At 32.8% G+C, this 24,580-nt stretch overlaps 2 protein-coding genes across 5 annotated transcripts; one reads left to right on the forward strand and one right to left on the reverse strand.

The window, feature by feature from the left end:
• The first annotated feature begins 5,939 nt into the window (after nucleotides 1-5,939).
• On the forward strand, nucleotides 5,940-12,350 carry LOC128865769 (uncharacterized). Its single transcript, XM_054106104.1, has 4 exons — nucleotides 5,940-6,793; nucleotides 10,153-10,296; nucleotides 10,381-10,516; nucleotides 12,157-12,350. The coding sequence occupies exons 1-4, from the start codon at nucleotides 6,631-6,633 to the stop codon at nucleotides 12,239-12,241; spliced, it is 528 nt and encodes a 175-aa protein (XP_053962079.1). The 5' UTR covers nucleotides 5,940-6,630; the 3' UTR covers nucleotides 12,242-12,350.
• Nucleotides 12,351-12,453: 103 nt separating this feature from the next.
• LOC128865767 (parkin coregulated gene protein homolog) lies at nucleotides 12,454-23,577 on the reverse strand. 4 transcript variants are annotated; one of them, XM_054106099.1, is made up of 5 exons: nucleotides 22,844-23,277; nucleotides 22,559-22,737; nucleotides 18,584-18,755; nucleotides 18,242-18,391; nucleotides 12,454-12,718 (listed from the first exon to the last, which is right to left on the reverse strand). In XM_054106099.1, exons 1-5 carry the CDS (start codon nucleotides 23,091-23,093, stop codon nucleotides 12,558-12,560), a joined length of 912 nt encoding a protein of 303 aa, XP_053962074.1. In that variant the 5' UTR covers nucleotides 23,094-23,277; the 3' UTR covers nucleotides 12,454-12,557. The 4 variants fall into 4 exon arrangements, with proteins under 4 accessions (XP_053962074.1, XP_053962075.1, XP_053962077.1 ...); XM_054106100.1 differs by lacking the exon at nucleotides 12,454-12,718 and adding an exon at nucleotides 16,335-17,085 and having other exon boundaries at nucleotides 22,844-23,577; XM_054106102.1 differs by lacking the exon at nucleotides 12,454-12,718 and adding an exon at nucleotides 17,273-17,626 and having other exon boundaries at nucleotides 22,844-23,310.
• Nucleotides 23,578-24,580: the final 1,003 nt, after the last annotated feature.

Raw genomic sequence — 24,580 nt, forward strand, 5'->3', positions numbered from 1 at the left:
TTTTTTAACAACACGTGCTTCTATCCGCGATTAAAATCACTTGTTGAGTGCACAATATATTAAAGAAAATATAAATAGTTCCGTTATATTCCGCGAATAATTTTTATGCAAAAATCGTACAAAAGTGAAATTATGGGTAAAATACGCACGAACTTATGGACTGTCCTGATACTTAATGTCTAGCGTAAAATGAAGCGTAATACGGCAACATTCCTAGAGAAAATAAAATAAGTACAATAACTAAAAGTCTTTTATTTTCGGTACATGAATAGACAGACTACAATTCGTAGTACATGCTACGCTTTTTCCTATAAATGGAAAACGATTTCATTTTATGTTGCCTTCAAATAATTAATGGTTTTATGAGACTTTTTTAAGGTAGAAATGAAGTCAGTGATTTTCCATTGTTTGTCCAAAGCCAGCCGCTATTACAAATAAACATTTTTATCAGTTTAAGATTGGAATCGATTCCTGCCCTTTTGACTGCTATGCCACACACAGAGACACTTGGTTACAATAGCAACAAAAAATAAGTGACAAATTTCCAAACTCTGTAGAAATAAATTTCCAACAGATACCATTTAAAAACAATCTTTTTTGTGTTTAGGGGTTTCTGCTTTTTAAATCAGAAATAGCAAATTTCTTGATATTTCAATTACAAATACAAAAATTAACAAACATTTCTTATTTAGAATCTTCCTTCACTAAACCTCTTATCCTTCTAAAAATGTATGATGCAATATTTACTTGATATTTCATTAAATTTGCTTTTCTGATTCGAAAATTATCTGGTTATAAAATGTGTTTTTTTTTAGTATTGCAATGAAATTGTATAATATTTTGTCTGTCTTTCGCCAAGGGGGTCACACATGGAGTACAAGAGATTTGTTTTTAACGCAAAATAACATTTTTTAATTTTTTGCACTCTAAATCTAATCAAAATGAAAAATGATAGAAAAGTAAATAATACGGCTTCTAAATATATTTTATTATATTAATAAAAAATTAAATATACTTATGTAAATATGTATTACACTGTACAACAACTGAAACCAACCCAGAAAGTAGAAAACGAAAAATTAATTCGCCTTGTTTTATTCTGTTCTTCTTAATATATTTTATTATATTAATAAAAAATTAAATATACTTATGTAAATATGTATTACACTGTACAACAACTGAAACCAGCCCTGAAAGTAGAAAACGAAAAATTAATTCGCCTTGTTTTATTCTGTGCTGACAGCCACATGGACCCAGCGAGAGAAAAAAACAAATCAGCTGATTTACTCACACCTCCTTTAATAGATTCGCCTTGCTTTCTAGTAATAAAAAACTTGATGGAATTGTAAAAGTTAGCTTGATTTTTTACGAACTCCTAAAGTGGTTTTCAAAAAAGTGGAAAATTTGATTAAAGTATATGCGTGAATGTCTGAAATGAAAGATTCAGTCATATTCAGCAAAATTCAATTTAGTGGGCCGTAAAAAAAGTTCGAGCTCCATCCATCGGGTGTTTTATTATATATGTATATAATTGGCGCTTACACCCTTTTTTTGGGTGTTTGGCCGAGCTCCTCCTCCTATTTGTGGCGTGCGTCTAGGTGTTGTTCCACAAATGGAGGGGCCTACTGTTTTAAGCCAACCCCGAACGGCAGATATTTTTTATAAGGAGCTTTTTCATATAAACGAGTGTTTTATTACTGGATATTTTTAGAAAATATTAACGAAGTTGGGGGTGGTTTTAGCTGCCATATGTGCATATATAGAAATGTATGCATGTACAAAATGAACACGCAGCTCTTATTACACATCTAACCTCGGCCTCTTGCCACGTAGCATGACTTATTCCAGTCTATGCGTCTTGCATACATATTTACTTAGAATTGTAAATTTACAAATGAACTATTAGTTTCATGCCTTAGAAATTTTGTGTATTTGTTTTTACATGTTCTTCAACACAGCACTATACATATATGTTCATACATACATACATGCTCACGCATTAAATGATAGACTCTGAAAATCGACTCAGCGTTATCAGTGAAATATGTATGTACATATGTATTTCATTTGCTTTATTTCAAGTTATTTAAATTTTTTATGCTTTTGCGTTTTTTCGCCGGCTGCAATAAACATCGTGAAAAAACAACAACTGTCTGCCAATTTTATGACGAGTTCACCATTGAGCGTGTTTTGTTTTAATATCTCTGCCTAATAGGTTCGGTGACAGTACTTTGTTTCTATTTGGAAGTTGTTTTCTGAAATCTGTTAATACAAATGTACATATGTACATGTCATGTTATATGCATAAGTTCTTACATATTACATATGAATAAAAATATACACTTTTCTAATCATCATAACTTTTAATAAAGGGTGTTTTTTTTAGAGGTTAGGTTTTCAAGTTGGCACTACTTTTTTCGTAGATGGTCTTTTTGACAGCTGTCATTTGATTTATGCTCAGTTTGGTTTGCCATTTCATAATGAATAGACTTACACCTGAACAACGTTTGCAAATCGTGCAAATTTATTACGAAAATAATGGTTCGGTTCGCGCGACGCATCGAAGAAAATTTTGTTCAGCGATGAAGCTCACTTTTGGTTGAATGGGTATGTCAATAAGCAAAATTGTCGCATTTGGAGTGAACATAATCCACAAGCCATTGCTGAGACGCCGTTACATCCTCAAAAAGTCACTGTTTGGTGTGCTCTATGAGCAGAGGGAATCATTGGTCCATATTTCTTTAAAAATGAAGCCGGCCATAATGTTACAGTCAATGGAGAGCGCTATAGAGCCATGATTAATGACTTTTTCGTGCCTGAATTGGACGATGTTGATGTGGACGACCTTTGGTTCCAACAAGACGGCGCTACATGCCATACAGCCAACGCAACAATCGATTTATTGAAGGAAACTTTTGGTGAGCGCATTATCTCGCGCCGTGGACCTGTGGCGTGGCCTCCAAGATCGTGCGATATAACACCGCTGGACTATTTCTTGTGGGGCTATGTGAAGTCGCTTGTCTACGCAGATAAGCCCGAGACGATTGATGTTTTGGAAGGGAATATTCGGCGCGTTATTGCTGACATACGGCCCCAATTGCTGCAAAAAGTGGTCGAAAATTGGGCCTCTCGGCTGGAATTTATTCGAGCCAGCCGCGGCGGCCACTTGCCCGAAATCATTTTTAAAACATAATGGCAAACCTTTATCTTTATAATAAAGCTAAATTCTTGGCCATAACATTAAATTATATACGTTTTATTTCATCTTGAAAACCTAACCTCTAAAAAAAACACCCTTTATATAAAAGTGTCACATATGCTATTTACTTTCCGTGGGAAAAAAGCCCACCCGATTTTCGGGGGTCACATACTAGTTAACTATTATTAACATTATTAAGATAAAATTTGCCTATAAAAGTTCTTTGGAGTAGTTAATTGAGAGAAATTTACAAGGTGCAGACACCAAGTAGCGAGCGCAATGCGTAGAACATTCCATAGAATCCATTCCATATAAATCAGCTGTAAAGAAGAAAAAGCCGGCGTTATCGCTCAAAAATATTAAGGCCCGTCGAGCATTTGCTCGAAAATACAGAAATTGGAATGTTGAAGACTGGAAACGGGTAATTTGGTCGGATGAAGTAAAAATTAATCGTTTTCAGTCCGACGGAATAAGCCAGGCCCGACGAGAGGGGGGGATAGGGGACTTTTTCCCCCGGGCCCGGAGTTTTCAGAGGAGCCCGGACTCGAGGGTAATTCCAAGAAATTTCCTGCTTGAAAAAATATAGTAAATAATACTTCTACCAGACTTCCGTCACAGACTTTTGATGTGTCGGAAGAAATCTCAATTGAGATGTGTCACGTGAAGAGTGTGTACAAGGCGAATTTTACTGGAAATTCGGAATGTTGTATGCCTCCGTTCGACTTGTTGAATGCCATCACAGCTAAAAACTTGGATACTCTGTTCCCGAACATCTGCATTGCTTTGCGAATATTCTGCACCCTGCCAGTATCGGTTGCCGGCGCCGAAAGATCGGTCAGCGCTTTAGCAAGGATCAAAGACTACCATCGTTCTTGTTCAACTCAGAGTCGAGTAACAGTATTGGCAACTTTGTATTTGGAATCTGAGTTAGCAAGGAAATTCGACTTCGATGATATTATAAGAGCTTTGCCTCAGCTAAAGCAAGAAAAGCAAAATTCTTAGCATCGTGGCAGTCATTTTCAAATATTTGTAAGGCTCACAAAATAAATAAAAAATTTTAACTTTTTTCAGCTGCGTTTTTTATTTCAGATCTGCTGAAGAGTTTTCTAAAATTCATTTTAATCAATATTTCATGATTAATTCTATCAAAAATTTTATCAATGAGTTTTTCAATGTTTAATTGTTATATCACTATAACATAATACGCATTTTGATAAGTAAAAAAAATTTGAAGGGGCCCGCATCTCAAGCTTCCCCCGGGGCCCGAATACTCTCTCCACGGCCCTGGAATAAGCTATTGCTGGCGCCGACCTACAGAAAGGATCTAAAGGCATCACGTGAAGCCAACTGTTAAACATGGCGGTGGTAATTTGATGGTGTGGGGTTGCTTCACTTGGTGGCACATCGGACCACTCGTTAAAATTAATGGTATTATGAAAAAAGAAGATTACTTACATACATATATTGCAGACTAATTTGCCAGAATTTGTTGATATGAGCGCTTACCCAGAAGAGGAAGTTATCTTCCAACAAGACGGCGATCCCAAACATACCGCCAAAATTGTTAGAGAATGGCTGTCGCAACAAAATTTTCAGGTAATAGATTGGCCTGCACAAAGCCCGGATCTAAATCCAATTGAAAATTTGTGGACAATAACCAAACAGCGGCTGGGAAAATATCGCAGGGCTCTTGAGAACATGACAGAGCTATGGGACCGGGTACAGCAGGAGTGGAACCAAATACGCGCACATTTATCGAGAATCTTGTCGAAAGTATGCCCAAACGCATTAAAAGTCTAAGAAAAAATAAAGCCCTATGGATTAACTATTAAAATTTATTAGTTTTTAGCCATGAGTGCCAGACGTGCAAAACTGAGTAAATATGTACATTTTTATATTATCGCCTCCTTCTCATTCCTACATTGTATTTGATGTTTTTATTTAAGCCGTTATTTTAAGAATTAAGCAACGAATAAATGCTGAAAGTTTTGTTTCATTAAGTTGTGCATTTAGATTTTTTCAGAGACTTTAAAGTTAAATCGCCCAACATGTGCTCACTATTGCACGCTACTGTATGTATTTGATTTGTTTTATTTCGGGTTATTTAAATTTTTTATGCTTTTGCGTTTTTTCGCCGGCTGCAATAAACATCGTGAAAAAACAACAACTGTCTGCCAATTTCATGACGAGTTCACCATTGAGCGTGTTTTGTTTTAATATCTCTGCTTTAATATTTTTCGCCAGGCTCATTTAACCTAATAGGTTCGGTGACAATACTTTGTTTCTATTTGGAAGTTGTTTTCTGAAATCTGTTAATTCAAATGTACATAGACTTCATTATTAGTATTACACACATATACATATGTTTATTAAACGAGTAGCCCTAACGTTCTCTCTCTCATTTGAAATCTTACTTTACTTTCGCTTGAACAGTGCAACTCTGATTTGAACCCACACGCATTTTCAAATGAATTGAAAGTGCTTTTATTTTCTCTTAACTTTCATCATTAACTATTATTATTAAGATAAAATTTGCCTATAAAAGTTCTTTGGAGTAGTTAATTGAGAGAAATTTACAAGGTGCAGGCACCAAGTAGCGAGCGCAATGCATTCTACAGTTTTATTTGTAAAGTACTTGTATGAACAATGTAACTGTAAATAGGTAACTGTTGTTATTATCAATATCAAGTATTTATAGACTTGTGTGCAACGTGATCTTCGCCACATTCCTTATGGCTACTAAAATAGAAAAGTGCCATTAGTAGACTACATACATCAAAATAAGTGAACATAGTTTTCTTCTTATTTTAATTTCAAAGTGCAAAATAAAAGTAATCAACTCTATACTCCACAGATAAGGAGTCATGGCTTGGGTGCTTGCTGCATACATACATATGCATGCATATGATTTCTATTACATATAAATCTTATAAGTAGATTATACAGCTCATCTTATTGGTAGTGCTCTCCATAAGCTTCTATTTAATAAGAGCACTAATAGCATCGCTACTGACAATCGCCCCAACTCAGACGGTGTTTATCGCCTTTAAATATGTATATATAATACTATTTGCGTCATCGCCATAACCGATCAACGAATTAAAACACACGATCAGTGTACTTATAAATCGAAGCCGCATACTGCCAATAAAATCAGTTCAGTTTGGAACACCTCAATAGTTGAACGCATTCTTTCTGCTTTCTTACGAATTTCTTGCAAGTGCATACAGATGTATGACCGGTCATTTGTCAAATTTGTTAGATTAGCCGCCAAAGTGCTTATTTGCTAGTAGTAAAGCATTGTGATTACATTAAAACACATATATAAGTGCATTTCAGTGTTGAATTCAAGTTAAAAAAAAAAAAAAAGTTATCCCTCAACGGAACAAGGCTATATTATTTTGTCATTGTATTGAACTAAAAACGCTTGAATGGTGGTAATAAGTAGTGCCGAATATCCAAACCAGCTGTCAAATTTACAAAGAGAGCGAAATTGCTTACAAGACTTATTAAAAAGTGACTTTACAGTTCAAAAATATTCGAATTTTGGTGATAAGCGCATTATTTGTGATCTGCTACTAAAAACTTGTGAAGGTATGTGTTAACTTATTTTTGAGTTGATAAGTGGAAAAATAAATTTGTGAAATTAAGGCAAACAATTTTTTTGTTTGTTTGTGTACTCGTATAAGTGAAGGGGGAAAATTTTTTTGTTAAAATTAATAAAACGAACATTATTTTTACCAACAAATAAAGTTATAATAAAAACCAAGAAGCAAATTTGCAGAATTAATTCAAACCAAATCGGAAAGTTTAATTTTCGAATGAAATCTAGATCGAAAACAAAAAAAAAAAAAAGCGGGTATAATGCGCCCCTGTTAGAATTTCATATCTGTTTTGAAAATATTTTAAATTTAACACACAGATTCATGCAAATAATAATTTGGCTTGTTATTGTTGTTGTAATGCTTATAAAAAAGTTTCCAGATACTCTCACGTGGCAAAATGGCATGTTTTTTAAGAATTTCGTTTAACAATACAGATTGTGTTGAGCCAATCTCCTATTAAAAATACCACATTGAAGCAATATTTTTGTAATTTTTCTTTGCAAAATATTGCAAATTGTGCAAGTGATAGTGAATCTCGGTATTTTTCGGTCTACCTCATCTGAAAAACAATGAAAATGCACTTGTTGAGGCAAATATTTCGCGAGTTAGTCCTACTAAATTTTTCGTAGCTCCTAGAAGCCAGAAAACTGGATTTCGCTAAAAAATCGGCTAATTTGTTATTGTAAGACTCATAAATATTAAAAAATAAATATACTTCAGGGATACCTGGTAATTTGTATGAAAAAGTACTCTGCAAAATTTCATAACGTTTGGTAGAGTAGATTTATTTAGTTAACGCGAACACCGACTTTTAAAATTAGAAGTTTCAGAAAAACTTTTTACATTCGAGCAGGTATAGAAACCCAGCCTGAGTTACGCTCGAATACTTATAACTTGTCAAATTTTGAACTGAATGACTTGAAACGACGACAGTCGGTTCTACATCAGCGAAACAACCCGAAGTTACTATATACATACATACATATCCGGCCAAGGACTGTCGCTCCAGCAGCACTCCCCGTACATGATGGTGAATGTTTTTGCTGCTATAACAACAGCAGCAACAAAGGCTATACAATATTCATTAGATTTTATAATTTATTTAAAAAAATTAAAAAAAGTTGTAATACCTATAAAAATACTTGTAATAAAACTCAACTCACACTATAAAATACTGGAAAAAAGATTTTAAAAATAATTAACCTTTTTTCAAAATTAATATTTTTTAATTAGTATAGTATTTTTTTTTTTGTTTTTAATATTATAGTATCAGTAACTTAAAAAATTTAAACAAACAAAAACAGGATTGTTGGTAGAAAACTGATACTTATTGAAAACGGTTTTATTCCAAGGAGTAACTCCATGTTCAAAGAGCAACTCTGAGTTTACATATGTTTATAGCAAGTCTTGTTTACTTAACAGCCTTGATAAAACAAAAATCCCATGTTGGTAATACGAAATATTTTTTAAGTTTTTTGCCAATTAAAAATTACCAGTTTGTCACATCTGCAATGCATAAAGTGAATACTATTGTTAATAGCTAATAATAAATTAATATTAATATAACCTGGGAAATTATGCTAGAGAGGTTTGATATGATAATCCTATTATAAATCGTATGAAATAAAGCAGCGTTAAGCAAATATGGCTGGCATTTAAGCTTAAAGATGAAGTAGAGAACTACCAAATAGGAAGGCTTAATCTTTTTACAGTCCTCATTGATTCTTATGTAGTTACATGTATGTACGTTTGTAGTATGTATTACTTATATATTTAGCAATTTTTAAATTTATATGTTTGTGTTAGCCTCTCTTACTTTTTCAAGTTTATCAATTGCGTGGCTTCACCCAAGTGACCCCTAGTTTTAAATTTAGGTTTTTAGCCTTTTCTGAGATTAATATAATATTTAATTTATTGTAGCAATATGATTTCCTAGTTAGTGAGATAGAAATAGATTTATTTTGACAAACCATTGTTTGGTTAAAGTTCTTTACTGAGTGATGAATTTGTTCTTTCTAAAATTCTATTGCTGTTGTTGTAGCAGCCTAAACATTCCCCATACGAACGGGGAGTACTGCTGGAGTGACAGTCCTTGGCCGGATATAAATCCGGGTCGTTTCGGTAACGTAGAACCGACTGACGTGTTCTAAAATTCTATTCCGGTCACACGCTTCCAGACATGCTGGAGTTCAAAATAAAATTGTAATTAGAATATGTAGCTGCACTTTAAGAACCAAATATCCACTATACTCAAGTATATCGTGATCTTCTCTTTAATGAAATTATCTATTACATTTGACTCTCACTATTAGTTTTTAAGCTCATATTTGCTAACTAAGTAGTAAGAATTATGTAACCTTGGTAATAAAGCTACCTTCGAAAAGGACAGATTATTAATATATTAAATAGAAGAAGAAGAACCTAGAGGAAGAATTCAGTTATTGAAGAAAGCTATGCAGCTTCGAGATATTCCACGTACGTTCAAGGTAGAGAGCGCGTATAAATGTGCTTACTATGTTTTGTGTTTTACTATCAGCATTTTGCCTCTGACATATGGGAGTTCTATGACATGGATAAACGTTTTCAAGACTTAGTTGAAGCCTCCGGTATACAGAATGTGACTGCTTTTCCTAGGTTAGTTACGCTTTTATGCCAATCGAATTTCTTTGGTTACTTCGGCAGATGGCGGTAATTATTTCCTTTTCTATTAGTTTGATATGAGTAGCAAACAGCGCTTATTTCTTGAAAATGATACGCAGAGGATGCCAAGAGCGGCTGGCATTTCTTTGGATAAAATATGCACATGCAAACACTTGTGGCCACATAATTAAGTCACTCCAACTTTTTACAATATTCCGAATATTTGTATAGTGAAATATTTTTTAGCATCTTTTTTCTTAATTTCATTGCTTAGTAAATCTTATAAATCCAAGTTCTAAACTTTGTACAAAATTAACACAAATTTCAAAAATTATTATCAAAATTTTCAACTTTTATAAAACTTGTGGCCACATAATGAAGTCACTCCAACTTTTTACAATATTCCCAATATTTGTCTAGTGAAATATTTTTTAACATCTTTTTTCTTAATTTCATTGCTTAGTAAATCTTATAAATCCAAGTTCTAAACTTTGTAAAAAAAAATTAACACAAATTTCAAAAATATTATCAAAATTTTCAACTTTTATACAACTTCTGAGCATTCAGTATTAAGCCCATCCCATTTTAGCAATTTTTATTCTTATTTCTTTTCTTCTTTCGAAGATAATTATTCGTTAAGACTGTCAAAGACCTTTGCTATGTAATTTAATCTTGCATTATTTTGATCTTTCTCATTTCCACTTACAGACTGCACAAAAATGGCCGCTTTGCCGCAAGGAGCATTTGCCGCATGTAAATTGCGGGAATTACGTGATAGAGATTTATTGGTTGCTCGCTTGAAGAGTCATACCGAGAGAGGGGAAGCCAAAAATATTAATACCAATAAGAAATGTGAGTTGAAAGCTTTTATGTGATCACACATACATGCATGCATAGGCACGAAAACCATGGAATTGATTTTTTATTCACATACAGTGACTGAATATACGCCGGCCAAGTATAATGATAAGTTGATGAATTCAATTTGGGGCTTCTACAATCGTTACTCCCCTCACAACATAAAAGGCAACGAGTACGAATCTACGCAGAAGGACTATATTATGCAACAGCAGTAAGTATAAATTGATTTTTGAAATTTTTGCTATTTTTAAGGAATAAATTAAAAGTTAGCCTACAGAAATTAGACAAAACTATGCAACCGGAGAAAAAAGAATGCTATGAACAAAATGTTTTAATATAAATTATTTAGTTCAAATTAAATGTTCTAAGCCTCATTTATTTGCCTTTTGAAAACTATAAGCTTTTATTTTTTAATCTGAGTAAAAAATATTTATAAAAAAAGCTAAAAAAGCCTTTAAAGCCATTTTTTAATTAGTTTTGAGTGAAGTAAGACTTCCACATTTCATTTTTAACTAATTTTTAAATATAAATTATAAAGAAAACAAAATCTTAAAATTTTTCGATTTATTATTTATAGCTAGTAATTAAAAATATTTCTTAAAGTATGTCATCAAATAATTAAAAAATAATGATATTTACTTTTCTTTTTGGTAAAAGTGACAATTTACTGTTTTAATCTTTAATAAAGTTAAAACAAAAAATGAAAAGTTTTCATATTTTTTATGAGAATTAATTAGCTATTTCTTTTAATAAGATTTAAAAAAAAAATATTCCAAATTCTCAACTTTTTTTGGAATTTGATTGCTACTTTCCGGGCCAACCTAATCATTGACGGGAACTTTTAAATAGTTAGTCTGAAATTCTTTAAAGTCAACGGTATAGGTGCAGCTGAGTCAGTTTATACGATAGTCAAAATATTTAATTTAAGATAGAAGGGTGTTTTTTTTAGCTGCATGAGACCTATCGATATCGATAACTATCGTTTGACAGCTGAGAATAAATGTGCTAGCGGAGTTCATAGAGCACTGGCGGCATCATTGGTCCATTTTTCCCTGGAAATGAGGAAGGAGATGCCTTTGCAATGAAGGGCGAGCGCTATCGAGCTATGCTGACTGAATTTTCGTTTCGAAAAGTGAATCAGTTAAACATCGACGGCACTTGGCGCGACTTGCCATACAGCACGCTCAACAATCGATTTATTGCAACATTTAAGCTAACCATTGACGCCATACGGCCTGATTTATTGGAAAAAGTAGTCAAAAATTAGGTTGATCAAATGGACCATGTACCTCGTAGACGCGGCGGTCATAAGCCGGATATCATATTAAAAAAATCAATGGCATGAAATTATCTACGAGATTATAATAAAAAAAAGTATGCTAAGATTATTTCTGTTTTGCTTTATCATTATAAATTCTCAAGCTCCCAAAAAACACCTGATACAAGCTGCCGCGAAATAAATCACCCTATTGGCAGATTTATAATTTTTGCAAATGGCGTCGTACGGCAATCATATTTGATACTTGTGAATAAACAGTTGCAGTATACAAACAAACAGGCAATGGAGCGCGTAAACGTCAAAATAAAAATTTCCATTACTCAAAATAATTTGTTTTATTTAGTAAAAAGTTATTCAAAAACAAAAATCTTAGAAAATGTTCGTTATTATTGTAAATATTCATAGAAACCTTTTATACTTCAGTAGCAATATAAAGTTTTAAGTTTCTCCATTTGTTTGTTTTTTTGGGGAAAAATATTTTATGTGCGTAATGTTACTGTTATTCATAATACTATTTTAGTTGTTGCACGTAAATTCCTTTCATCTAATATTGTCTTATATTTCTCTTTCAGCATTGCTGTTGCTTCCTATGCCATTGCTGAAGACTTAGCAATGGGCCTACGCTCCGGCAAGGAGTGGGACTTACGTGAGAAGTGAAGGCAATTTATATAGTTATTGTACAACAACTTACGAAATTTTTTATATATGCTGAAATATACACGTTTATTATTTTATATTTATGAATATTCATATGAATATTCAATTATTCAATGGCAAAAAAATTAATAAAATTAATAACAAATGCATTTATAAAGAAAGAAAATAAAAATGAAAAAATATGGCATCATTAAAAATCTGTTATTGCACGTGTAAGTAATAAATAAATTTTATAGTAAATACTATAACTAAAATATACTAAATATATAGGACAAATTGAATGAAATAGGAAGCAGCAAATCACTTTATATACACTTTAATTCAAATAACACGACTCATAAGTAGGCACCATATATTTGATATTTATAAAAGCATCTTCGCCGCCATGCAATTCCAGTACTTGCAAAGTCTCATCGATGAGATCGCCGAGATTCATATTGGTGCGCTGGCCATAGTCAATTTCATCCCCACAGTTAACTGTTAAGAGGTGGAAAAAAGCTCATAAATATATTGTACGTATATATATGTATATATTTTTTACAAGCGCATATGCATATATATTATTTTTGGGTTCTATGTACTATAATTCTCTCTCTCACACTCGCACAAGTTTTGATTGGCCACTAACACATTTTCGAAACGCTCTTAAATACCATATGACTAAATCATATTCCAAATTACGGCACTCGCGATTTTAGGAATCGATGCATCGGTTTATACTCTCATAAGGGAAATGTTTTTATGTGTAATTTTGTTCTTTTGATCTGTCGGTTCGGGGCGACACCAAAAATCTTCACCAATTATCTGTACCTAATTCAGCCAGTTATTCGGCCCGAGAGAGGCAAGACATTCGAAACTTTGTGGGCTATTTGAGACGAAAGCATATGGTTTTTTCTGGCGTCTTACATATGAGGACAATCAATTTCCAACTAAATGCGCCATTGAATGGAATTTTCCGTCAGGTCGAAAGGGGTACATATTTCGACACATGCAATATATGTATGTACATGTCAACCTATAGCATGTTATAAGTAACACATAAATGTACCATGGATGTTGGATGTTATATGTGAGATGCAATTTCATAATTTATAAAATCATGCCTGGTAAAGTCAAAAGCAATGAGTATCCCAAGATTTGTGAAGGTTGATGTAGAGATATGCATATTTGCCGTTAGTAGGCAGTGACAGTGGAGTGACGCCTAGATGTCAGTAATGATAAATTCCTAGACGGTACCTTTTATTTATCTCATCTTTGACTTTTGTCAAGTAGACAGATATACAATTTTACACGTTAGAACAACGTGTTAAAAATATTTAAACTTATTATGAAAATGGTGAATCTTTAAGAGCAACGTATTGCGAAATTCGTGATTTTTTTAGTGGAAATATTTAGTCGAATCAGCCGACAATTCAAAGGTTAGTGAAAAAATTTCAGGAAACTGGTTCTGTCGAGGATAGAAAAAGAACCGACAGTCCATTCTGTTGAAAATATTGCTGCTGTAGCGCAGAGCATTGCTGAACAACTTTCAACATTGCTATCTCGACGTTCTCAACAATTAGGCGTTCATGAACTGTTTGGCATATATAACACTGTGCGACAGTGAAAATATACTTTTATGGAGGCCTAGCACAACTTGTAGGTATAGTAAAACTAAGAAAAATGGTATAGGAGAAATTTCCAATACACCCCCAAAATCTCATTTTATGGCCATAAAACCGTTTTTCAGTAGGTTGATGTGAAGAATAACTCCTAACTTCGCCAATTTTCATCCGATTTCGAATTTGCTTTTTTAGTTCGAAAGAACAAAAACAAGCCTTTTTGACAGTGTGTTGACATTTTTTCTGAAATGACAACTGACGAGACTGTAGACGGAAGTATTTGGAATTTTTTTATTTTTTCTCTATTTTTTCAACTTTGACATAATTTTTACGATATTATCCGATATTGAGGATTTTTTTCAGTACCCTATTGTTATAGTAAATTTAATTTTGCGTCAAATGAGCTATATTTGACTGTAATTGAATTAAAATTAATAGAGTTGTGTGAGTTTTAAGATTTTATTTTTTTTTTTACTAATTTGGTATGTAGGTATAGCTTACGCTAAATGGGAATAAGGACGTGTTTTGATGCGTTATTATAGATACGTAATATTTATTGGAGTGTATATGTATACATAAAAGTACATTGTACTGCATACAACAGAACTGGTTACAACTTACGAAAATATCTGACATATTATAGCACTTTTTTTTTCAATGGAAATATGAAAAAGCTCCCAAGTGTACCAAAGTTCACACTGTACATTGATTAACAAAAGAAGTTTGTTATTATAATTTAACCTTATTAAAACGTCAAAGTTTTATTGTTTGTTTCATTGAAATTTAAGAGATCTAAATCAAAACGTTGCCAGAAAAGTCGAATTTCTCAATATTCTCCTATGATGTGGCATCATCAGCCTTATCATAAACCAGATGATTGTTATTTTTGTAAAACGGACGTAAACGGTCATCAATACAAAACTCGAAATCACATAAAGTATGCTGATGTTGCAACTTTTAAGAACCCCGTAGTCTTGGACGATATGATTGACTCAACTGCAGGTCATGAACTGAAGGAAGTTCAACTCATTGCTGATGATGATCAAACTGATAACAATAAACCTGATGATGAAGAGTACTTACCGTCTGGTTCTAAGTCTTCAGAACGACACATTGTATCAAATTCAGATTTTCAAGATCTTTCTCGTGATTTACTTCTATCGGGAAGACAATCTGAAACGCTCGCTTCACGATTTAAACAATGGAATTTAGTTGATGACGACTTAAGATGAATGATGATGATCGAATTTCTTACAGAGAAGTATTCAAAACTGATGAAGAGAATGACAAATGTACCGTACCATACTAAACTCCAAAGGGCTGTTTCCAATGCATTTTTAAGTTTGGAACCAGTTCCGTTGTGTACTGCACCGTACCGCACCGTACCATACCGTACAATGCTGCACTGCACAATACTCCAATAAATATTATGTGTTTATAATGACATTTCTTATCATTTTCATGCTTCGAAACGCATACCAAATCTCGTAGTAAAAAAAAAGAAAAAATCTTAAAACTCACACAACTCTATTAATTTTAATTCAATTACAGTCAAATATAGCTCATTTGACGCAAAATTAAATTTACTATAACAATAGGGTACTGAAAAAAATCCTCAATATCGGATAATATCGTAAAAATTATGTCAAAGTTGAAAAAATAGAGAAAAAATAAAAAAAATCCAAATACTTCCGTCTACAGTCTCGTCAGTTGTCATTTCAGAAAAAATGTCAACACACTGTCAAAAAGGCTTGTTTTTGTTCTTTCGAACTAAAAAAGCAAATTCGAAATCGGATGAAAATTGGCGAAGTTAGGAGTTATTCTTCACATCAACCTACTGAAAAACGGTTTTATGGCCATAAAATGAGATTTTGGGGGTGTATTGGAAATTTCTCCTATACCATTTTTTTTAGTTTTTCTATAGCCACAAGTTGTGCTAGGTCTCCATAAAAGTATATTTAATTTTTTTTTTTTGTCACACTGTGTAATTTCTCATATATAATTATTAAAAGCTATATTTTAAATAAAAAAACAGTGAATCCTGAATTGTTTATTTACAAACAACATCTAGGCGCGTCTTTTGTAGGACCCTTTGTATGGCATGCTCCGAAATTTATGGATTACTTAACATTTTACACCAGTGATAATTCGACTATTTCTAACTAAAACTTATTTATTACCGATGTTATTTGTATGGGCGCAAAAGCGAAATTGCAGAGCAAAGTTGTGAGAGTAACTTCGGCTGCCAAGTTAACGGCAGAACGGTAGCTGAATTCTATCTCATCATTTCACACGCATTCACACACTTGTCCAATTAGTATCAAGAGAGTATTATAGTCCAAAACAAAAATAAAAAAATTTGGATGAGTACGCAGAGATAACTACCAGCTCTTCTTTTGCAAAAAAATCGTGACGATATCTATTAGCAGTAACTCGTTCAAGGAAAATTTGTCTTTACTTTAAATTAGACCGGCATAATAAAAAGAAAACTTTAAAGAAGTTTTTCGCAATTTTTATTTATTGAGTTATGACACCTTACAGTAAATGTGTTATATATTCTCCGACGCCATTTGGGTAAAAAAAATTAGGAAATTCGCTCTACCTATTACTGAAAGCTGTTTTGTTTTGTATATTAATTTTAAAAATTACCGTTATATGCTAAGTGGACGCGGTTAGTTTTCGCTTTTACTAATTTTCAATATTATATTAATATTATAAATATGAGCCATTGAGTAAGCACTGGAAATCCGCATACAGTATAATTTCTATTCGAGATTGTGACTCAATAATTTCACTCCTCTTAACGTGTACAGACAGACGAGCAGCACATTTTGTTATACATATCGTTCTCAAATCCATTGGACTGTTACTAGCAACTGTTTTGTGAACAAAATCGTAATAACCCTGAGCACTTGTGTGATCACGTACAAAAACAAAGTTTAACGTCATTTCAATTAGTTGAGGACCACTTGGTATTCTGAAGCCTTTGATCGGCGGGATCTGCATTAGTTGATAAGACAGGTTCAGTAAGTCATCTCGCGTACCATATTACTATAATATAGTTTTTTATTCGCCTATCCCCTTAGTTACTGGTTGTGCATTTATTTACTGCATTATTGGCACAAGGTTACTCTACATATAGGCGTACTTACATATACATATTATATGTACTTATGTATAGGTAAAGGCATAATATGTATCACAAAAATACATGTGTCCGGGCGTAAATTGTATTATCTGCAACTGTATTAGAAATACATACATATATTGTTGTTTTCATAATATTAACCATAATACAGTTAGACTGATGCCCTTTGCTGATATTGTTGCAGAAAAAACAAAAAGGGGTTAATTGACAGACGATAATGCATTTGAATATGCTTAGAGATGATAATTTTCATATTTTTCAATAAAACACTATAGATTTTTATAAACAAGTAAGTGCAGCGAATTATATAGTTTTTTTTTAACCATATATATTTTCCTACCGTTTTTATTATAATAAACAAACTTTATTTTAAATTGACATTAACACCCCTGAGTTTTATTTGCTTTAGCCAGATTCTCAGGTGGGACAGGTTTGAAAATATTTCTAAATACAATATTTAGCTGCTTTCGATTTCATTTTGCGAAAGTGTAATAGTGGTTTTTGCGCACTTCTTCACCTGCGCTTATAGTCAAAAAAAACAAAACAGCGCACATCGACAATTGTTTACAATCCGTGAAAAATTTGGCATCACTATGCAACAAATATCACATCAATTTTATTGATGTAAATTACGAACTGAAAAATGCAAGGGGTAAGAAAAATTGTTAATTAATAGCAAAATTTGTATTGATACATATAACTTAATTGTTTTTTTAGAATTCTGAAAGTGGTTTGCTCGTGAACCTACGTCTGCTCTGTTGATATTTCGTGTAATATTGAAAATATTGAAATGAGACACTCTACAAAATGATATGTCGCAAGACTTGAATGTCAAACAAAGCTAAAAAATAAAAAAATTTAATAAACAAATAATAATAATTGCATTAGTAAGACCAATACTACTAATTATAATAATAATAATGAAAAAAAAAACAATAAAATGATAATAATAGAAATCATAATAGTTATAAAAACATTAATAGTAATAATCATTTTGTTTAAAAAGCTCAATTTTTCTCAACCCTTGATTTAAAAGCGCGCAATCGCCAAATAAAATAAAACAGCCTCAACTCAGTGTTCTCGTAAAAGTTACGCAATAATAGGTTACCATTCAGAAATCTGTATTCCATTTCAAAATTGTTTTTTAAAAGAATATCGAAATTTTTTATTTCAATATTTTTACTCATTTTCTGTGACGCTTTATTATTATTTTTTTTTTAGATTAGATTTTAAATCGTTTCTTTTACTCACCATTTTTCACTTTGTAAGCATTGAACATTGGCAGTAGCTGTCGATAAAATGGCACCAAGGCAGGCCCCACCATATCGGACGACATTACAAGCTGCTGTATTATCCTTAAAGTGGTGCACATAACCTCTAAATTACGTGTACTAAGGGCGTCTAAAACAATAAGAAATAATGACACACAATTAATTTATTATTATTTGTCAAAGCTTATAAGGTTTCTAAGGCGCTAAAACAACAAAACAAATTTGTTTCACCCATTAAACGCCTGCTTGCGGTAGCCTATATTTGGGCGCACGCGATCACACTTAACCATTCGCACACATTTTCCAATACTTACTTACTTACTTTTAAGTGGTAATATTAATTGCGGTACAACAGGATGAATTTTATCGCCACCAGCAACCAATAAATCGGAAACACCTTGTCGAGCGTATGTCTTGTAGGGGTGTTGTGTTTCCGAGAGACCATCGAAGAAGAGAGGCAAGTAGAGGCTGTAGTCGAGTTTGTCAATATCCACCTGCAAAAAAAAGGCCAAAACAACAAAAACTAAGTAAATGTTATAAAAATAACTGTCTAAATACTACCCATATTCACGTATATTTACAACAATAGCAATAGCAAATGGTACACGTTCGTGCTGCATGCCAAGCACGCCTTTGCACGCAACAAAAAATGGAAGAATGCAAGAAAATATTCAATTCAATTTCAATTACTCGCAACACTCGCCCATCTGCTTCTGCGAGTGTGTACCCTTTAACTGCGAAAAATAGGTTCTTTCTGCATGTGTGTATGTAGTGCATTATGCATTTGTATATGTAGTACGCCCACATGAGCAATAAATTCGCAGTAAGAATTATTATTTTTTTTTATACTTTTATGTAAATGTGACAACACTGTCGTGCTAAATTATTATACTCTTTTATTTAGTCGCCTATGTGTGTGTGTGTTCATATAAAAGGTTGATTACTGGCATTTGCATTTGTTACAATAAATTATGCATCAATCAAAATGGGGCGATGGCGGTGATGCATTACGTTTGCAACGGAAATTAAATTCAAAATAAAATAGTTACCCCGTTATTTGCTGTACTTTTATAAATAACTGCTTGTCAAATACACACACACACACGTGTATGTGCCATTTTTTAAGAAGTAGTGGTAAAAAACTAGTTCCAAATTTTGTTAAAATTGTTGACCACTTTTTTTCCTTTGTTCTGAAGCTATGTATTTGTAAGAAATAAAAAAATTCGCGCTGGCGATTTTGAAATATGAGGCTTTGTTTAAGCCATCTGGGTTATTTGCACTTTATGAACACAAAGGCGCTCATTTTTGAATTTTTTGCCTCTCTATCTCTCTTCGGCGCTGTTAAGCTGATATGATACGGCGCTTTCATTCGCAGATAAGCTATTTTTGATCCCGTAATTATGACTCAGTTTGGTTCACATTCAGGATATTCCATAGGCTCCAAACGTGATAAGAAATTTCAAACTAATGAATTCGAAAGCTGGCGCTGTAACTGAAATAAATACTGATTTATAGAATAAAGGTGGGTAAAATGGAGTGCGGCAGGGGCACAAATTACCAGTTTATTTTAACTTCCAAAAGTTAACTCTTCCGTTATTTGCGCTTAATTTCTTCGTTTATTTGCGAAAGTTGTATCGGTTCAAAGTATTATACAAATCTATAAATAATTTTATTTATATTTTTAACTCTCTTGAAAAGCGAGATAAACCATAGAAAATTTCTCTCAAGAAATCTGAGATTATAAAGTAATCCTAGGCTATAACCATACTTTTTAAAAAACAACCGTGTGTTTTCTGTATTATCGATAATTATTTTTACGAATGTTAAGAAAAACTAAATAATATGGACGCCGGCAAAGAAAAGAGGTTTGGAGGCATAATTCTAATAAAATTTTTGTTAGATGTTATTAATTAAGCATTCATATTACAGAAAAAAACTGTGTTCATAGACGCTCTGGCCTGTTATTGCTTATTAAAAAATGTAATATCGAATTTCGCCTGCGTATTGCTGCCATCATTTTTTGCAACCTCAGTAAACGTCGTTTACGGATTTCCTCCAACTGTTTATTATTAGCAGCCAATTGGGCAATTGAATTAACTGCTCCTTCTCCTTGTCTTTTCTTCATTTCGTTAATAATAAATAAACAAACCAAATATTCCACCAAATCAATTTCTATGTAGAAAACCAGCACTGGCAGCTGATTGTTAATTTTATAGGTATCTGCCATGATTCATATATTAATGGTTTGCTCAATAGTGACATTCGAATGGTACAAATGGAAGTTTAGGAAATTATTTCACTTAATCCAAAATTTTATTTTGTGAATTAATTTTTAAATTTAAAACGGACCGCGAAGTTGCCAAGTTTCGCCAATATGAAACTATTTTGATAAAAATAAATAAATAATTCGCACGTACAATTATGTTAGGTGTTGCCGAGATCTTTCTCCTCTCTCCACAAATAGAAGGACCTATAATTTTAAGCCAATTCCGGTAGATGGTTTTTTATGAGAAGCTTTTTCTTGTTGGTACTGTGTTTGCTAAGCCTCCACTGGATACTTCATCCATCCATGGGAAGGTGGGCTCATTGGAAACAAGTTCCGTCAATCCCAACTTTTTTATAATGAGGTCTGAAATGTGACGAGACTATTCAATTATTTTCCCTGTCGTAACACTTTGAGAAATGCTAGGTCTTTGCTAAACATGACTTCCGTCTAAATCATAACATCATAAGAAATAAAGCTTTGTAAATTCTCCACTCATCCATCTCGGATTGCGTCATTTACTCTATTATGTTCTGATTTAAGCGGTATATATTTCATGTCATACTACCATAGTTTTGAACATACCGATGAAAACTCTTATCGAGTTGTTGTCTGCTTACGAGCCCATTTTGAAAATGAAATGTTTTTTCTACAAATTTTACATTTCCTCCACTTTTTACTCAAAATTTCTAGAGCTAGCAACCCAGTGTCTTGCTAAGGGAACCGATATGTCAAGAGAGAAGGAGAAAGCTGCTTACTGAGCAAACCTTTTATCATTGAATTATGGGTATCTGCCATATTTGAACGGGTAGATTAATTTTGTGGACTTATTGGTGATAACTGCATATGTGAACGTACTTTTACACTCTTTTCGGATGTTTGGCCGAAACTTATTTGTGGTGTGCGCCTTGACGCTGCTCCTTTATTTCGCAAAACTAATCGATGTTACAGAGTTCCACATTAAAAGTTGTTCTTTTGGTAAACGAATATTTTCAACAGTCTTTTTAAATATGAATTGAGAAATCAAGCTCGAAAATGCAGATAATCTACCATTTGTAAACTCTCGCACTCAATATTCGAGAATTGTTAAAACTAATATTATATATGCATAATTTAAAATTAACCATTTGGAAATTGAAATGCAAAATAATTGTTGGTAAATCAAGAATTTTAGATATTTTTGCTATATTACCGTTTTTAGAAAATTTTAATTTTATTTCATGCTCTGTCAAAAAACTGCACATATGTAGAATACCTTATTTGTAGGCTTGAACAGTGGTTCGAATTGAGCGCTCAGTTGGTGAGGATATTTATTCATTTGCAATGATACTGCAAATGAATAAATAATATTAATTAGATAAGTACTTGTTGTTATTAGTTATTAAATGGTTTTAGTTTATTAAATGTTATATAATCAAGTGTGTAACTAAAATCCGTTATTTCTCTAGCAGGGCAATTGGACCACCACTAGTCCATATTACTCGCACAAACAATTCTTGTATTTCTGCATTTGTTCGCATCTCTTTAGCTGATCCATATTACCCTCCAACTTCCAATTATAGTATTATATATTTTGTGTTTGGAGTTACCATATATTTTAGCAAAAAAAAATTATAATAATAATCAGCAAAACTAAAACATAAACCGAATTCACTTATATGCAATAGAGTTTTTTTTTGAAATTTGGAGACCTTTATGTTTTTACGATAGAAAAAGTTGGGTAATCCATCATAGCACTAGTTACGTCGTTAAGTTAAAAAAGTACCGTTAAACGAAAACAAACAAAAAATTACTTTTGTGTTGCTGGTTCATATTCGTATAAGAGAATTCGCAGTGATTTTTGTGACTTTGCAGTAACTTTAACTAATAAATATTTACTCTGCCCTTTTTTTAATTCTTGAACCAGGAAGCAGCAGGAACTTTTAATGAATACTAAATTTATTCAGTTTAGCTGAAAGGCAGGATTGTACTAATATCATAAAAACTGACCTAATCTAATCTTATATTAAACCCCTTTTCATAATTCAGACTCACCGTCCAACCAATTTTATCCCCTCCACACAAATATTCCATCTTGATTGGCAGATCTCCTCGATCGAAATACATACGAAATGTTGTTGTAGAGCGTTTGTGGCCAACACTACCAAGTGGACTACGTCCCCGCAAGTCCAATTCCAATGTAGAAATTGCTTTCTTTTTGCTACTTTTTAGAGCTGAAATGTATGTATATGTACATGCAAGTATATACAAGCATACAAAAATACATATGAGTAGTTAATTTTTCTTGAGAAATTATTAACATTTAAATTCGGTACACACTTTTCATATTCACTTTGCCGCGTGCGCTAGCCGGCGCCGCTGGTTCCTCTATCGGCCCATGCACAACGACGGTATTTTTTTGTCGTGATTGCACTGAAAATGGTGGCACACAACGCGTTCGTTGCAAAGGGCAATTTACGAAAGGGTGCGTCGTTGGTGGATTTGCGGATTTGGAACGTTGCTTTGATGATTGGTCATGAACGGAACATTCGTGTAATTTGGTGATATGTGCGCGCGCCGTATGAGACATAGTTTTATATCGCTCTCAACTGTATTCAACTAAATTTTTTAAAAACTATTTTTTTTTTTTATGAAATTTGTATCTACTTTGGAAGTCTAATGGCGTACTTCTATCACTTTGAAGAGTAAACAATAAACTGAAGTTATAGTAATCGCAACTTTTATACTACCAAATCTAAGGAATTTTCTAACGCGACATTTACATATTGTTGTGGCAAGTTAGTAGCGTCGGAATGGGCGTAGCGAGTGGTTGGGTGGTAATCAAAACAAAACGTTGCTAGGTTCAAATTCAATAGGATAACCAATAACAACAAATTTGATATGCTCACACAGAAAAGCATGCAGTTTTGTTTTTTATTTCCATAGGTAATTGCTGTTGTGGCGGTAGTCGAGTAGAAGTTATTGAATAAAAGATCTTCTAACGAAGTGGTTTATAATTCGGTTTATTATCTTAAATTTGTTGAACCAATGGTGTTAAAGCCTTGGAGAAAAGGAAACGTTTATGCGGTTGAAGTCAATAACTGCTTTCAACCAATTTACTTTACTAATCACCAAGTTTCGTTTAATTATAGTTTATAAAAAAAAAAACGACCAATAAAAATATAAATAAACTGACCGGTGCGCAGTTCAATTTTTATAATCTAACGATATTTTCATGCCGTTCAAAATCTGAAAACTATCAAAAATTGATAGTTGCCACCTTAACACTAGATTTAGTGCTTTTTGAAAATTACAGTGCCCTTTTTGTGTTTTTTTTCAGAACTCAGATGCAATGTACATTAAATTCTCCTAGATAGTTGAAAACTGGAAATATTTAATATTTGACGTGGGTGGAGAAATATTAATCTAATACAATGGGATAATACTGCTCCTACTTCAGAATTTTGAATTAAAGAAACGACTTTTAAATACCCGGCTGATATTAATCCATTGGAAAATATGGCAATTCGGCTTTTGTCACTACTATACTCAAAAATATATAGTGAGTGCGTTTTTAGAGCAATGAATACTTAAAACAAATTCGTAACCATTTGTGCCATCTTTCTGTAAAGGCAATACTACACATAAAACACGAATTAAGAAGCGAAATTTGTTGTTGATGAATTAAATGATGAATTCTATGTTTTTTTTACTTTTGCTGCGTACAGACAATTGTGAAAATAAGTATTCTTTGATTAAAAAAAAAAATTGGTGTTCTTGTTATTGTAAAATCATAACCACTCCCCATTATTGTTTGCGGAATGTAGCTGGAGTGACAATTATTGGCCCGACTGTCGTAGTAAATAAGTTAAATCAGTAGTAGTAAATTAATTAAAAAATTAGTGCTTTTAGTGTGGTAGAACGTTTTTTGCCAAGTTTTGGTGATTTTTTCAACTCAAAAGTTGGCAGCACCACAAAAATCATACAAACGATGGCATCATTGTTATACCGTCAGCATCTGCTTTACCAATGCACCGCCATTTTTTCGGAGTTTCGCCGCTCGCTGCTCGCTGCTCG

Source organism: Anastrepha ludens, chromosome 6 (assembly GCF_028408465.1).
Source record: "Anastrepha ludens isolate Willacy chromosome 6, idAnaLude1.1, whole genome shotgun sequence".
Classification (NCBI taxonomy): domain Eukaryota; kingdom Metazoa; phylum Arthropoda; class Insecta; order Diptera; family Tephritidae; genus Anastrepha; species Anastrepha ludens.